The following is a 16,400-nucleotide window of genomic DNA, read 5'->3' as shown; positions in this document are numbered from 1 at the left end:
TTCTGTTTATCTGTAGCACTAATATGAAGCTTAGTATATTGACAGCTCAATCTATGTCACCTTGGATTGCAGGACAACCTATTGCAAAATGCAGTTAAGCTTCCTAAAGTAGCTGTAATGCAGAGTTTTGGTGCACAGCTTATCATCATGAGACTGCCTGGAGCAACCATGGACTTACTCTTGATGGTGCATCTTTGGGTACAGAGCCTGGCTGGATTGCCCATGAACAAACTGACAGGTATGAAGATCTGTCGGGTTAGCAAATAAATAGCAAAATAATATCAATCCTTAGCATAATTTCCCTCCCATCCTCATGGTGCTTATCCAGCTTATAATATTACATGTATTTATTACTGGGTTTGTTCCCCTCGATTTACCTCTCCTCTCTTCTCTCCTGGCTCTCTCATCCACATCCCCAACTTCATCTTCTGGGAGAGTAAGTGAGAAATCAGCCAGCAAACTGCCTTCCTCCCACCTTTACCCTCCTCAGAGCTCTTACTTCTGTCTCAGCTCTCTGCTCCATCTTAGTCAGTGATGAATCCCACCTTGCAGCATCATCTGCTTCACTAAGTAGGGCTTGAAGAATAAACTGGCTGTCACACCAATGGCATAAGCTAGTCTGAACCACGGCAAGGGGGCCTGAACTCCACTTTGCAAGAAAAGGGTGAGGATCTACAGTGTGGTGGAGCAAGAGGGTCGTATGCAAATATGACTCAAATCATCTTCTGAACTTTGCTGCAGGTCTCAGGTATGAGGCTGTTTTCAGTCCCTGAATATTCTTCTCAAATGTGTCACTTGATGCACTCATGCTGTTAGTTAAGGCAGATGAGGGCATGCTAAGGACAGTGTATATTCAATATGCCACTTTCAAGCTTCAGAATGCCAAACTTCTGCAACTTACTTTTTGCAACCTCAATTTGCAAAAAGTTTTTTTGTATTTTGTTTGCTTTTTCTCCTCTCTCTACCTCAGGTTTTCCCATTTGGGCTTTTTTTTCCTTCCCTGCTCTCCTACGTCCCCAGGCACTACACTACAACTCATTTTTGTTCCTTCTCTTCCCTTTCTGAAAAACACCGGAGCTGTCCCAAAAGGCTGGCCAGAAAGTCCACCCCCAACAATGCCCTGCCTCAGGTGTGGTTGTGATGCAGTCTGCAGACATCCCAGGTCTGTCAGTGCAAATGAGGTCCTTGGTAAACATGCTTCCACCACATCAAGGTGACGGCGGGGCCTTAAAAATCTCTCCAAGCTTGATTCGTGGAGGAATGACGCAAACTCCGACAGCCTCCACAGAAGCAGGAGATAAAAAATATCGTGCTGGCCTTGGCCGTGGACTGTGCCCGAATACCAAGTGCTACTCTCTGCAAAGGGCTGATGAAATCCTGGCAGCTCATGAGTGCAGGCAGGGAAGGACAAAAATACGGGAAGTAGGAGGACGTGCAAAAGCATGTGCTGACCTGCCCTCACGTCCGCCCCAGCCTCCAGCAGTCCCTCCCCTCAGCAAACCCTCCCAGCCCATGGTTCCTGCGGCCTCTCTGAGCATGCACAACCGCGGGCGCATGTGCAGCGGCTGAGGGAAGCATCGTACGCCAGCGGGACCCGGCTCCTCCCGACTGTGTGAGGGGTCAGGCTGAGGACGGAGCCGTAAGGCTGCCCCAGCACGATGGAGCAGGTCGGGAAGCGGCTAGGGCCGGCAGCTCGGCTGGACACCATCCTCCGGCACCTCTCCCCACGGCTGGGAGCAGTCCCTGTGCCGGTATCCTTTCCGCTAAGGGGTCGGGCTGGGGGAGCGGGATGTTGGCTCCATTGAGGTCGGATCTCTTCTTCCTGCACCCCTGCGAACTTTGCCCTGGGTGCTTGCGGGTGCCCGGGTGCCATAGAGGGGATCCGCGGTGCTTTGCCCCACAAGGACTTCCTGCCCGAAGGTACACACAGGCAGGGTCCCTGCCTTCTGGCCTAGTTATAGGGGGGGTGACGTGCAGGGGGGTCGTGACGTGCAGGGGGGTCGTGCCCCATGCAGCCCATTAGCACCAGGGCAGCGTTTCCCCTGACTGATGTTTGCAGGTCAGCAGCCGTCCCACCCTGAAAACCTTTTGCTGCCTCGTGCTTCTCCCTGATCTTCAGTCCTGCAACCTGTTGGGTGCTGGCATGTGCATCTGATGAGCTGTCCGGCTCTTGCCAGCCCCGCATGGCACAGCTGCCCCAGCACTGAGCAGGGAGGTTACCTGCAGCAAATTGTCCTCCTAGAGATTTCTGAGTTTAGGGGTGATAAGCTGCAAGGCTTAGCAGTTGCACAGCAAGTCTCGGACTTTGTTGAGAGGTATAGACCTGACAGCAGCAGGAAAAGCTTTAAAAGTTTGGGTTGTGAGTAGGAAATGAGGTGGAAATGTTGGACACTGCCAGACAGATCAGGGAAAGGAAACCAGGACTGAAGTTTCCACATTGGCCTATCCCAAAAGTGAAATGAAGTTTGCTTGCTGATAGGATTTGTAATGCTGCTGCTGTAAATCTTCCTTTAAAAAAAATTAAAAAATATATTTGGAGATGTTGCTGATTCTGAGTGGGAGTTGAATTCTGACAGGTTACCTTTGAATTATAATAAATTGGTGAAGAGGATGTGATAGATATAGGAGTCTTCAGATACATAAAAATATGAAGACAGATAGGTAGTAGTTGACTTGGACTGCCATAAGACAAAGGTGCAAGTAGTAACACAAAACTGGGAATACATGCTGGGAAAAGCACCCTGGTTGAAAAGAGAGTAAATAAGGAGAGGTGCTGCATGAGCTCTTTTGGTTTTAAATCCAGCTACAATGATCCTGCTGCAAAGAACTTTGGTCAAAAGTGTGACTAAGCTGGACTAAAGCAAAAAAAAGGTGCATGGATAATGTAAATGGTAGAATTGAATAAGAACAGATGTATTTGATGCATGTAGTGTCAGTGCAGTGGTTCTGTTTTAATCTCTCGCATTGGTGATTTGCGTAGGACAGTCACTTTTTCTCCCAGGAGATGCCTGCTTTTACAAAAGGAGAAATGCTTTGATAGCAATACCAGTCACTGGCAGAGACACAAAATGTGACAACCTTCTGAAGCCTGTGAGGTCTCTGCACTGCCCTGCTGGGGTGCAGATGTGTACACCCCCCTCTCTCTGCTCAATGAGCTCTGCACCAGGGGTTAATTGCCTTCTATAAGCTCACCCAGGCTTCCAGCCTTCCTAGCCTGGAAAAGAGAGCATCCTGATCTTCTCTATGTAAAATTAAACTTGGAATCATAGAATGGTTTGGGTTGGAAGAGATCTTAAAGATCGTCTAGTTCTGACTCCCCTGCCATGGACAGGGGCACCTTTCACTAGGCCAGGTTGCTCAAGGCCCCTGGAACCACCTGGCCTTGAACAGTTAGTTCCAGGGCAGGGTCACCCACAACTGCTCTGGGTAACCCATTCCAGTGTCTCACCACCCTCTCTTTAAAGAATTTCTTCCTAATATGTAGTCTAAATCTACCCACTTCCATTTTAAACCATTCTGCCTCATCCTATCACTACAAGCCTTTGTAAAAAGTCCATGCCCGGCTTTCTTGTAAGCCCTCTGCAGGTTCTGGAAGGCTGCTCTAAAGTCTGCCCAGAGCCTTCTCTTCTCCAGGCTGAACAGCCCCAACTCTCTCATCCTGTCCCCATTGGGAAGGTGCCTCAGCCCTCTGATATCTTCATGGCCCTCCTCTGGTCCTTCTGCAGCAGTTCTATGTCTTTCTTGTGCTGGGGGCACCAGAACCGGATGCAGTACTCGAGGTGGGGTCTCACAAGAGCAGCATAATGGGGGGGAAGAATCATCTCCCTCATCGTGCTGGTCACACTGCTTTTGATGCAGCCCAGCACGTAATTGCCTTCTGGGCTTCAACCACACATTGCTGGCTCATATCATCAACTGATACCCCCAAGTCCTCCTCAAGACTTCTGTGAAGCCATTTTCCTCCCATCCCATGTTTATGCTTGCATAATCTTGTTCATACCCAGTTTCCTCTTGTAGTTGCTTAAAAGGATCAGCGTATGAGAGATTTGGTCTTTCCAAAGGTGTTTACATTTCAGTGGTTACATGCGTTATATTGTCTGCTTGGTTAGCTAACATGCCTGTGAATTTGTTTTTCCTAAAAGGGTGTGTGTGAGAGGAAGGGAAATGTTTAATACTCCATGTCTTCACCAAAATGAGTTGCTGGAGGTGGCAGCTCCTTCCCAGCCTGTGTACTTCTTGTTTACAGTCATCCAAACAACCCCAGTTTGTACTTTCAGCAGTGCAAGGTGGTAAAAGCAAACCCAGTAAGAGGTGTTGCAAAGCCTGGCAGGAAGGTGTTCAAATGGACTCCAGCACTTAGTGAACTTGTCTGCTGCCCCCCTGTTCTGAAAGATGGAGGTGTGCTGGGGAGGCCATGACAGCTGGGAGTTTAACCAGTGCTTGTACCTCCATGAACTGTTTGGACATGTAGGAGCCTGAATGGCCAAGAGCCCCATTTTCACTGGAATTTTGTACTGAATTTTCTCTATGTGTGGACAAGGCTGTACTGAACTGGTGTTCTATGCTTCTTTGCCAGTCGTGCTACTCTGAAGATGGGAAAGATTGATTATATTTTTTTTAGAAGCAAAATAAACAAGGCCATGAATTGAATGTCCAGCACAGCACTTATCTTGAAGATGAACCATGCTGTAGGATTCCAGACACATGTATAGGTTGTTCTTCTGCTCTATTCTGCGTGAGTGTGTATTCCTTAATTTCCATCCCAGACAAGCGTTCGTACTTCAGCCCAAGTTAGTGCTGTTGCTCATCCACGGCAGTTTCGGTAAGCTGTTTATTCTTTCTTTGCAGAGATAGAAAAGAAATAACCTGCAGGATTCTGTCCTTTTTTCCACCCTAGCACATGTGTTGATCATACAGTCATAGAACAGCTTAATTTGGAAGGGACCTTAGAGATCATCTACTCCAACCTCCCCACCATGGGCAGAGACACCCATCAACTCAACTCGGCTGCTCAAGGCCTCATCCAGACTGATCTTGAACACCCCCAGGGAGGAAGCATCCACGACCTCCCTGGGCAACCTACTCCAGAGTCTCACCACCCTCATACTGAAGAACTTCCTAAGATCCAGTCTAAACCTGATTTCCCTCAGCTTAAACCTATTGCCCCTTTTTCTCTCACAAGACAAACTTATGAAAAGTCCCTCTCAAGCCTTCCTGTAGGATCCCTTCGCATGTTGGAAGACAGATGTAAAGTGCCCCCAGAGTTTTCTCTAGGCTGAACAAGCCCAGCTCTCTCAGTCTATCTCATAGCAGAGGTGTTCCAGCCCTTGGATCATCTTTGTGGCCCTCTTCTGGACTTAGGCCACCAGCTGTGTCTTTCTTATGATGAGGACATCAGAACTGGATGTGGTATTCAAGGGGGGGTCTCAGAAGAGCAGAGTAAAGGGCAAGAACTACCTCTTTTGATCACTAGATACTGTGTAGTTTTCCATTTTGCTAGGGTATTCCCCTTTGTTTAGCTGCGGTTTAATAGAAAAGCTTAGCTATGCACCTTGAAACAATCTGAGGGATAACCCCACTGCAGAGACTGTTGCGTCTGCTTCAGTGTCTCTGTTGAGACTAAAGCTGGTGAGGACCAGTCCCGGTTTTCCTGCTCACTTCTCACTTTGGGAGGGCATGAGAGAGATGCTTTGAGTTCTGTCACAGAAGTAATGGATGGTTGTGGGCAGAAATGGTTCACAGCCATGGACACTGTGGTGGCTTAGCTGAGACGTGAAATGCTGCATGCCTTCAGAGCTGAGGTGGACATGCAAGCGGTGAGGGTTTCTCACTGATTCTCCCCCGCAGCCGCTGACACCCTTCTCTTCCTGCCAGGTCTCACTGATGCAGCTCCAATTGTTCTGCCCAGCCTAACTAATATGTTTCTTCTTTGTGTCGCAGCTACACCCTGGACAATGATGTCCTCACCGAGGAACAAAGGCAGTTCTATGAAGACAATGGGTATCTGCTCATTAAGAAGCTTGTTTCTGATGAAGACATTGAGCGCTTCAGGTATGGGGCACTTGCCTAAAGTGCTGGAGGGCCCTGTGAGCAGCAGCATCCTGAGGAAGCTCTGGGTAGCTGGACTCTCTCAACATAGGTCTTCTCTCTGCTTTGCAGGGAGGAGTTTTTGAGGATCTGTAGAAGAGAGGTGAAGCCACCGGGAGCTATGATTATGAAAAATGAGTCACTGAGATCCCAGTATGGTCAGTCTGAAAAAGCTGTTAATAAAGTGCAGGACTTCCAGGAAGACAAAGAGCTGTTCAGATACTGTACTCTGCCAGAGGTGAGATAAACAACAAAAAAGAAGAGGGTGGTGGAAGAGTCTGTATAGAGTGTATCTATGTTTTAATGCTAGTGCAAAGAAGCTTGCTTTGGTTCTGCTGAAGCTGTGTCCTTTATCCCTTAGAGCCCCTGTGTTGCACTCCTGTAAGTACATATGCAAGGAAGGAGTACAAAGCCATTTTTAAGTGTTCTGCATGAACATGGGATGGATGATGGTCAGGGCAGAAGATTTAAAGCACTGCTCCTCTGCTGTTGTGGTGTGGAGACAATCAGGAATACAACTATCCCAAACCATGCCAGGATGACAGGACAGTTGAGCAGTATTTTTTGAATATCTTCTACCCAGGCAAAGCATCTGCTCTCTGGGCATGCCCAGGTTTGTAGTCAATATTCATGCTGTGGCAGAGAGCCATAGCCTTGTGAAATTAGGACGTCCCAATCTTTCCAACCCCACCCAGCAGCCTGCTGCACCATCTCCCATCTTGGCTTCCTGCCACCATGCCTGTGTGTGCCGTGCCAGATCTCACCACCTGTCCTACATCCTTCCATCCCAATGTCCTGCTCTGCCCTAGTCCTGAGCCAAGCATCCAGGTCCCAGTGCTTCTTCAGCAATCTTTCCTCTTGTCTTTCTAGTATTTTTTCTAATGCTTTCTTCCCTGTAGATCCTCAAATACGTTGAGTGCTTCACAGGGCCAAACATCATGGCAATGCACACCATGCTGATAAATAAACTTCCAGATTCTGGTAAGGAAAACTTGGATAAGAGAAACTGTTGTGTGTATGCTGTCCATCTGGCCAGAACCAAACTTAGAAACATAGAATGGGTTGGGTTGGAAGGGGCCTTAAAGACCATATAGTTCCAATGCTCCTGCCATGGACAGTGACACCTTCCACTAGACCAGGTTGCCCAAGGCCCCATCCAACCTGGCCTTGAACTTCCAGAAAGGGGGCATCCATAACCTCACTGGGCAACCTGTTCTAGTGTCTTACCACCCTTACTGTACAGAACAGCTGTGAAAATTTAGGAGGCTACTTTGGTAATAGCTTGTTGTTGTTTGTCACCTTGGCTTAGTGAGTTCACATTTCTTGTTTTTCGACATTCAGTGGAAGCTTGTTTGCTAAAGATGGTGGCTGTCTTGGCTGCAGCACCCATATGTTCCAAGCAGGCAAGTAAGCTCCCTATTCAGCCAGCTACACTTGGTTAGAGGCTCAGGGTTTTAAAGAGGAGGTGCTTTTTAAGCTCAGCTTTTCACATGTGTTGAAGCTGTTTTGGTTTAGCAAAGTTGGAACCTGAACTGTGTTTCTTATTCTGAGGTGTGCAGCTCCTGAGCAGATAGGTAGTACATGGAGCTATTAAAATACTGAGTTTGTTCTGGTTGTCTCCACTTGTCATCTTAACTACTCCACAGAAAGCTGTACCATTCTGTTTGGGAATTCAGTAGGAAACCATTTTTAAAGTAGAACCAAACCAATAATGGACAAGAAATGGGAAGCTACTCCATGTTTGCAGGTTCGACTTTAATGGAGATTCAATACTTCTTAGGAGTACTGTAGGAGAGATGCAGATCTCAGGAGAGTTTTTGAGGTTCCCCAAAGTCTAAACAATATGGCAAATGAGGCAAGTGGAAACACCCTAAATGTATTGATTTGAGGAGCATACTGAATGGCAAAAAAACCCTTGTAAATCATAAAAAGTGGCTGGTTTGGTGTGGGTGATGTTTGCGTTTCCATGGTGGAAAAAGAAGTAATAAAAAAAATGTCAGAAATACATATTTTTGTTTAGAGTTCATGGAAAAAAAGCGTCTAAGGTGAAGGCTAAGAGTGCTGAGGAGGCTGCAGTTCATAAATTGTGATGATTTTTTTTTTTTTTTAAAGCAGGCCAAATAAACACGTTGGGTACAACACAGATAGGGTTGATTCTGCTTGCAACACAACAGTAGATCAAGTGACTACAGCGTGGCTGTGTCAAAGTTTGTGCTGGGACAGATTTGTGCAACACTCTGCTGGTTAAAGTTCACAAAACTGAAGAGCAGCGAAAGAGAGAGGTGAAAACTTGGCAGGGGTTTGTTGATGGTGAAGGCCAGCAATAGGAGTCTTGTGTGGGACTGCACAGCTAACCAGCTGCTGGCATTCACTGTCCCCTCATGCCGTTGCTGACCCAAGAGCCTCCACTGTGTTTTTTGGTCCATCTTGGGATGGAGTATAAGCTAACCCATTTGTCTTCCAATGCAGTAGTGGGCTGGAGCATATACTGAGTATCTAAAGTCTGTCCAGTGGCAAGCAGCAGCTCCTAAGACATGGTACAACAAGTGCAGTGGTTTAAGGGGAAGGAAAACCCTGTGTCATGTTTAATGAGGTTGATGGTTTTGAACATGTGTTGCAGATAAGCAGACCTTTCTCCACCCAATGCATCAGGACTTGCACTATTTCCCGTTCCGGCCTGCGGACCTCATTGTGTGCTCCTGGACTGCTATGGAGAGGGCTGACGAGAGCAACGGGTGCCTGGTTGTGCAGCCTGGGACACACAAGGAGACCCTGAAGCCTCATGACTATCCAAAGTGGGAGGTAGAGCATCATGAGGGGCTTGGAATAGGCATGCATGAGGGAACCACATTTTGGCTGGGGAGGGCTCGCCATGAAGGGATGGTACACAGGTCATAGCTGAGGTTTCTGGTGTTGGGTTTTCTCTTTATGTGAACACTGACTTATTGTTTTGGTTGCTCTTGCTCCATGTAACCTGGCTAGATTTGGCTCTGTTCCCACCTTCGTGGCATAACATCATAAACACATCTAACCATTTTCCCCTGTCCTTGCCAAGTCTGAGGACTCTGACCTGTCAGGTTGTTCTGGCCTGGTGAGCACGTGTACTGTCTTCAAGAGAAGTTGGGTAGTAAGCACTGAATGAGATGAAATATCAGGCAGTGTCTTTTTCTTAAGAATGGATGTTTCCTTACCTGGCCTGCCATTGGTGGTGGTTATACTGGGAGCAGAAGGCTGGGCTCCAGTGGTGGCATCAGGCCATACTTGTGGGATTCCCCAGTGCTCTTTTCTCTCCAGCAGAGGAATGTTCTTGATTGAGTCCAGCTTCAGAAAATAGAAAAAATATTTTTTTCTGTTCCTGAGGCTTGAAGTGGGAAGACTTGTAGGCAAGTGGGCAGGCTTTTATCTGAACATACTGAACACGCTGCCCAGTCCAGAGGGGAGCGATTCAGCAGCTGTCCCTCACGCTGGGAACTGGCATTTGCTCTACTTTTATCCAAGTGATTTCTACTCAAGACTTTTTTTCTAGGGTAAAACCAACAAACTTTTCCATGGGCTGCTTGATGAGGATGAGACGATTCCCAAGGTTCACCTTGTCATGGAGAAGGGAGACACAGTGTTCTTCCATCCCCTTCTCATTCATGGTTCTGGGATAAACAAGACATCAGGCTTCCGAAAGGTAGGAAACCTCCCTTCTGATATTCTTGATTTTTTTGAAACAGATCAAACTGTTCCTCCCCGTTGCAAGCTCATGACTATCTGGATGAACTTTTAAATAAGTTTTTAGCTTCCGTACATACTTTTGCACTCATTTATTTAATTGATTATTGTTTAATTAACATCTCTGTCTTTTGGGAGAAGAGCATGCCCCTGACTTGGGCTCCTCACTACAAGAAATACATTGAGGTGCTGGAGTGTGTCCAGAAAAGGGCAACAAATCTGGTGTGGGGTCTGGAGAACAGGTCTGGTGAGGAGCAGCTGAGGGAATTGGGATTGTTTAGCCTGCAGAAGAGGAGGATGAGGGGACACCTCATTGCTGTCTACAACTACCTGAAAGGAGGTTGGAGTGAGGTGGGGGTCAATCTCTTTTCTCTAGTATCAGGTGATAGGATGAGAGGAAATGGCCTGAAATTGTGCCAGGGGAGGTTTAGATTGGATATTATGAAAAAAAGTCTTTATGTAAAAAGTGGTCAGGCATTGGAATAGGTTACCCAGTGAGGGGGTGGAGTCACTGTTCTTGGAGGTTTTCAAGAAACATGTGGACGTGGCATATGGGAACATGGTTTAATGATCGTGGTGATCTTAGCTTGATGGTTGGACTCAGTGATCGCAGAGGTCTTTTCTAGCTAAATCAATTCTATGATTCTGTGCTGTGGGGCTGCTTGAGAAAAACAGAGCAGCAGTAGAAATTAAATACTGCATCTTATGTTTGAAGTCTGGCTGGCTGCACTTGCTTTTCCGGTAGCTCCCCTTCAGCTTGGTATCCAATCTCTGGATAGCAGGAGCCCCCATCATCCAATAAATAATATTTATTTATATGCCAATATGGCTGTTTTGTCTATTGAAGATCTGACTACACATCATCTGTTTGTTTTACATCATGATGACTTAACTGAAACAGGTAAAGGTGGCCTCCTTTGGAGACCTGATCCTTTCTCAGCAGTGCATTCACCCAGGCATGTGAGGGAACTGTAGCGTCCAGTGTAGCCACTAATAGCAGTGCAGAGATTTCTCCTCTTGCACTGCAACACAGGCTGGTCTATTTTTATTTTGTTTTGCCTCCGTCAATTACTATCTGGCTCGTTCTTCCAGCCCCAGTAGCATTAACTGGTATGGAATTCCTTCCTCCTCCAGTCCTGACAGCAGAGGGGACAAGTACTGGGAGTCTCATCTGCTGGCTCTTGCCTGGTTAGTGGAATAATAGTTGAGTTTAATATCCCACAGAAACACAAGAGCTTTCTCTAACTGTGCCAAATCCCAGCATTTGTCTGCCTTTGGGGTAAATCAGTGAATGTTATGAAGCTCTCTAAGCCAGATTATGGTCCAGCACCCTTTGTGAGCTGGTATAATCTCGTTGCAGCTGGCACAGCTTGTGAGACAACAGCTTTTTCCTGTGAGACATTTCTATTTATTTCCTCTAGACTCTGCTTAAGCAAGAACCAATCACAAAATGAGTGATTTGATAAGACTGCCTGGGTGAAGAAAGTAAGAACTTTTACTGAGCACAGAGGTCTGCTCCAGCCCTGACTTTCCCACTCTGCCATCTGATACTCTGAAATCAAGTAGTACAGTTCCACCTTTGGGAGTGTTTGGGAGAGGAGTGAAGGAAGAGGAGCACATCAGCAAGCAAGAGTGTTTCTCTAGGAGGAGTATTTAAACAAGGGGACATTCTCAGGAGAGCTGGAGTGAAAAGAAGGAAGGACTTAACTGATCTGTAAGGAAGGGGTGGAGTGTCCACGGTCTGGGATATACAAGATGTTGTTTCACTTGTAATGGTAGCAAGTGATGTCCTGTTTCCTCATACAGAGTATAAGCTGTCACTTTGCCAGCTCGGAGTGCTACTACATTGATGTCAAGAACACGACCCAGGAGCACCTGGAAAAAGAATTGATTGAAATGGTGCAAAAGAAATATGACACCACTTCTGTGAAACTCATGGTAAGACCATGTGGAGCGGTATGTTTCTTATGACAGTCCAGCTAAGTTTTCTGTCCTAAGTTTCTCTCCTGACAGATTTGTGCTTTTAGTTGTGCTCAGTTCAGCAGATCAAGCTCTGCCAAGCAGATACTCAGAACATGACCAGCAGGCCTCTTGAAGGCATTTTGCTCTTAAGGCTGCTTCTTGCTATGCTGGAAAGTTCTTTCTTATCCGTTGAGCTCTAGAGGTTCCTCCTCCAGCTTTGTTTGTCAAAGTGTGTCTTGTGAACATGCTGTGATCCCTTCCACTGCTAGCTGAGCTGGTGCAGATTAGATAAACACCTCATTTTGTGGTTGGTGTTGTAGCATAAGTGAGGAGGAGCCACAGATTCTGCTGTCTTGGTGGATCAGCTCTGTTCATGTGCACTTCACACCACTCAAGGGGGTACAGACTGGGTAGCAGTGGAGAGGGCTAATGTGGCAAGGCAGGAACAGGGTGAAGTGTGTGCAAGCTTTGCTGTTCGCAGTTCAGTTTGTTGTGGGGAGTGTGTCTGAACCAGAGCTTTTTGCAGTTGTGTTTGGATTGCACAATGTGAACAGGAAGATGTGGTCCTCTCTTCCCCTAATTCAGAAGTATAAGGTGCAACACATTCAGTGCTCCTCCACAGTTTGTATGCCCACAGTTTTCCCTCCTAAATGCAGGTGGATTTTCCTTTTCAAAGAGCCACGTATGACTGCAAGAGGAGACTGGTTTTTTGTTTGTTTGTTTAAATATAATCCCGCATCAATTGCTTTAAAGCCTAGGTGTAGTAGGCAGCAATTTTGATTTTAAATTGTATCTTTTACAGCTATTAAAATATCCAAGACATTCTGGAGGACAGGATTTTTTCACGTCGGGGGGGGGGGGGATTTTTTTTTTCCCAGCAGTGCTTTGCAAGCTTGATCTTACCTGTTGCCTGTAAAAGCTTCAGCTTGCTTGACTTTTGATTCCTGGAGTTATTTAGGTACACAGTGAAATCCAAAGCATAGTGAGGCTCTCTCCTCATTCTGAGTGGAAAAGAGGTTGTAGCCATAGAAGCCTCAGATGAGCTTCTGTTTTCATGTAGTTGTAAGCATTTTTTTAACCAGAGTTGGAGTGCCCAGCTTTTATATTTCATCTTCAAAGACTAATGATAACAACTAAGTAATCCCCACAAAGGGCAACTGAAGTAGGAGCTTGCCTTAGACTTAGCTCCATGAAGCATACAGTAGCTGTCTTCTCTGCTTTACAATCTGCAGTAATGCCTGCCCTGCACCTGATGACTGGGTAAATGCTTGCTGCTGGTTTCTGCTGCACAAGGCTGCTCAGCTTAGAGAAGAGTCTGGTGAGACTTTATAGCTGCCTTCCACTACTTGAAAAGATCCTACAGGAAGGCTGGAGAGGGACTTTCCATAAGGGTGTCTTTAAGCTGATGGAAAGTACTTTTAGACTGGATCTTAGAAGTTCTTCAGTATAAGGGTAGTGAGACTCTGGAATAGGTTGCCCAGGGAGGCTGTGGATGCCTCCTCCCTGGGGCTGTTCAAGGCCAGGTTGGACGAGGCTTTGAGCAGCCGAGTCTAGTTGAGAGGTGTCCCTGCCCATGGTGGGGAGGATGGAGTAGATGATCCCTTCCAACCTAAGCCATTCTGTGCAAAGTGCAGTCAGATGGTGAACTTTTCTGATCATCCAAAAGTACACCTTGTGGTAGGCACTGTGCACACAAATTATCAAGGGCAGAGTTCTCTGTGCTGCTCATGTTTTGCCTTCTGCCCTCTTCCGGAACTGAACCACGGGCATCTCACCATCTGTGTTAACACCTGCAAACAATCTAGGGGTGGAGGTTGTACCTCTCCTTAACTTGGGCTGTATTTTTGTTCTTGATGTTCAGGATTTGAAACAGCACTCAATGAAAGCTGGAAACTCTGTAAGCTGCTCATCTTTTTTGCTGGCCCTCAAAGCTTTTCTTTTGTCCCATTTTTGTTTTGAAGGATATTTGGAACTTCCGAGCACGGCTTGTGCAAGGGGAAAGGATTAACCTGTAGAACAACCTCTGATGAGTGGGATGCAAAACACCTGCCTGAGAATGAGCTTCTCTGGAGAGCACAGACCCTGCGTTTTGTTGACCTCTGTATTGGTAACTTAGCCAAATGCTGCACTGCAAAATCATTTTATGCTAATATAAAATAGTTGCATTGAGATTGAACAGCTGGTGTACGTCAAAGACAATCTAGCCTAGAACAAGAGAGGTTTGCTGTGTTTATCTTAGACAATTGAAGAAGGAAGGTCTTGAAAGAACATGTTCACTTTCGTCATGTTTTTGTTCTTTTTAAAAGTTCCTCATGACCTATCTTTGGAACAATACTACCTTAACAAGATTTTATGCAAGAATTCATGTAAGGGTGTGGTTTTTAATGTTTCCAACTTCTTTTTCTGTGCAAAAGAAATCAAATTAATCAGAGTTTCATAGAAGCAGGGAAGTTAATACAGCTGAGAGGATGAATATATTGGTACTAGCAGAATCAGTGGTGTAAGGAGCTGGATAAAGGCAAAGTAGCAACCACTGAGATATGAAAAAGGGACTGATGGGCTGGAACATGGTCACTAGTAGAGTTCCTCAAACGTGACATGGCATGGTATCGTATTTTACCAAGCAGCATGGCACAAGTGAAATACATGGCTGGCAGGGTTGGGAGCTGCTGGGCCAACAAATCAGCCTCCCATTGGCCTTGAGCCAGTTGATCCAGGGTTCTGTGAAGTGAAAAAGTCCTCCCCTGAGCCTGGCAGGTCTGGAAAAGGGAGCCTTTTGGTGCTGCCAGGTCAGGGAGGTGGTGGGATGCTCCTTGGGATGCATTGGTGGCAGGACAGAGTGACCTGAACTGGAATAATCCTCTTGCCTTTCACAATGTTTTTCCTTGGTTTCTGAAAGATTCTTTTGATTTCAGAATCTTTTTTTGTAAAATCCACATTAAATCAGAGCAAAACTGCATTCAGTGGCTGTGCTGTATAATATCTGCTGTTCAGAGATTCTGGTGCTGGGTGTGTCATTGAATACCCCAGTGCAAAACAGTGATCCCCAGCTCCTTTCTACTCCCACCTTCCACCCGAAAAAGGTGCCAAAACAGCTCCAAAGGCTGTGCTCGATAGACTCTTATGGCTCCTTCTGCTCTGTTGTCCAACAGCTTGGCAGGTCACTCAGGTGAGATAGGAGATCAGGTACAGTGATGACCTTATCCCACAGGACTGGCTAGGTAAGTAGCTGCAAGTTGAAGCTGTTACAGTCATTTCATGCATGACAGCATAATGTAGAGCAGGGGTTTGTGCCTCTTCCTGCAGTATCTCTGGGTTTTCTTGTTTGTCTTCTAAAAGAGGTGAGGTTTGAGCATAGTTGTTGTGTTGATTTTAAACTCTTGGTGCTGGGGTGAAGCATCTGGGCCATTCCAACCTGGAGGCAGACTGTCTCGGTTAGAGTTCTGGTTTGACCTCAATAGAAATGAAGAGCAAGCAACTCATCCTCTTCCTCAGAAACATGACACCATACAAACTCAGGGAGTATTTATTCTGATAAGAAGGATCAAGAGGAGACATTGCCAAGCAATGCCACAGTTACAGATGGAGTCACCTACCAGTGACTGCCAATCCATCACAAGACTGAAATGAACATAACCTGTTGAGCAAAGCTGCCCAGCCAAAGCACCTGTAGATGAGGGCTGCAGAGACCGAGATAAATCTGTCCCATTGCTTCAAATGAAGTAACATTTCTCTTCCAGCCCTTGTGCAAGCAAACAAAAAAGGTACCAATAAGGCCATGAGGGTTGTGAGAGTGTTGGTTGGTGGGAGTTACACCAAATCACTGAGGTAGTCATGGTTTTAAGCACATAAAACTACCTTGTGATCCCACAGGGCATGAGCAGAAGGATCAGGTCTAGGAACAGCTGGCCAAGTGCCACAGACATCCTTACACTGATGTACTTTCTGAGAAAACACCTGAATGAAGACAGTCCTTGTCAGGAGGTGCCCTTTGGAGGTGTTGTCTTGAGCCCACTGCTGTCCCCGAGGCAGCTGTGCCAGCAGCCAAGGTTGACATAGGGATGACTGGGAAAAACTTCAGGAAAATTTAAAATGTCAGAAAAAGGGTAAAAGGCATTAAACACATTCTCAGCTCTTCAAAACCACTCACTAAATGGTGCTGCATTCATTAAAATGCTTTTCAAAGTGGGAGCTGTGCTGTACTGTGGGTGGTGCTGGGAACCCAGGATGGGCTGGGTGACAGCCAAAGGGTTTTCAGAAAAGCTCCTGCTACTTGGCAGTGCCAACACGACTGGTTTGCAACACCAAAGCCACTGAAGAGTTTTTCAACACCTAAGCCAAGGAGACAACCCAGGAACTGTTTGACATCTGCTCTTAAGGATGCAAAGAGAGTCATTTTGGAGCCAAGAGACTGCTCTGTGGCTACAACCTTCTTACACCCCTTTTCAGCCAACAGCTGAGAAATCACAACAGGCTGGCATTTACACACTGTAGTAGTAACTTCACAAGAGCTTACGGAGTCTATAGTCCTCACAATCCGTGATTTATCACTTAATTTTGGTGGGTCACCATACACCAGCCATTTAACGTAAATGGTGGGAGCCCTAGGGATTTCTTGGGACACATTCTGCTCT

General features: G+C 46.3%; 1 protein-coding gene across 2 annotated transcripts; it reads left to right on the top strand.

Annotated features, from left to right (window-relative positions):
* The first annotated feature begins 1,601 nt into the window (after positions 1–1,601).
* Positions 1,602–14,719, top strand: PHYH (phytanoyl-CoA 2-hydroxylase). 2 transcript variants are annotated; one of them, XM_054399464.1, is made up of 9 exons: positions 1,602–1,745; positions 4,767–4,822; positions 5,941–6,051; positions 6,160–6,325; positions 6,987–7,068; positions 8,708–8,889; positions 9,614–9,763; positions 11,611–11,742; positions 13,728–14,719. In XM_054399464.1, the coding sequence occupies exons 1-9, from the start codon at positions 1,659–1,661 to the stop codon at positions 13,779–13,781; spliced, it is 1,020 nt and encodes a 339-aa protein (XP_054255439.1). In that variant the 5' UTR covers positions 1,602–1,658; the 3' UTR covers positions 13,782–14,719. The 2 variants fall into 2 exon arrangements, with proteins under 2 accessions (XP_054255439.1, XP_054255438.1); XM_054399463.1 differs by having other exon boundaries at positions 1,602–1,751.
* The last annotated feature ends 1,681 nt before the right edge of the window (positions 14,720–16,400 follow it).

This window comes from Indicator indicator, chromosome 3 (assembly GCF_027791375.1).
Source record: "Indicator indicator isolate 239-I01 chromosome 3, UM_Iind_1.1, whole genome shotgun sequence".
Taxonomy (NCBI): Eukaryota; Metazoa; Chordata; class Aves; order Piciformes; family Indicatoridae; genus Indicator; species Indicator indicator.
This window is presented reverse-complemented; position numbering and strand designations above follow the sequence as displayed.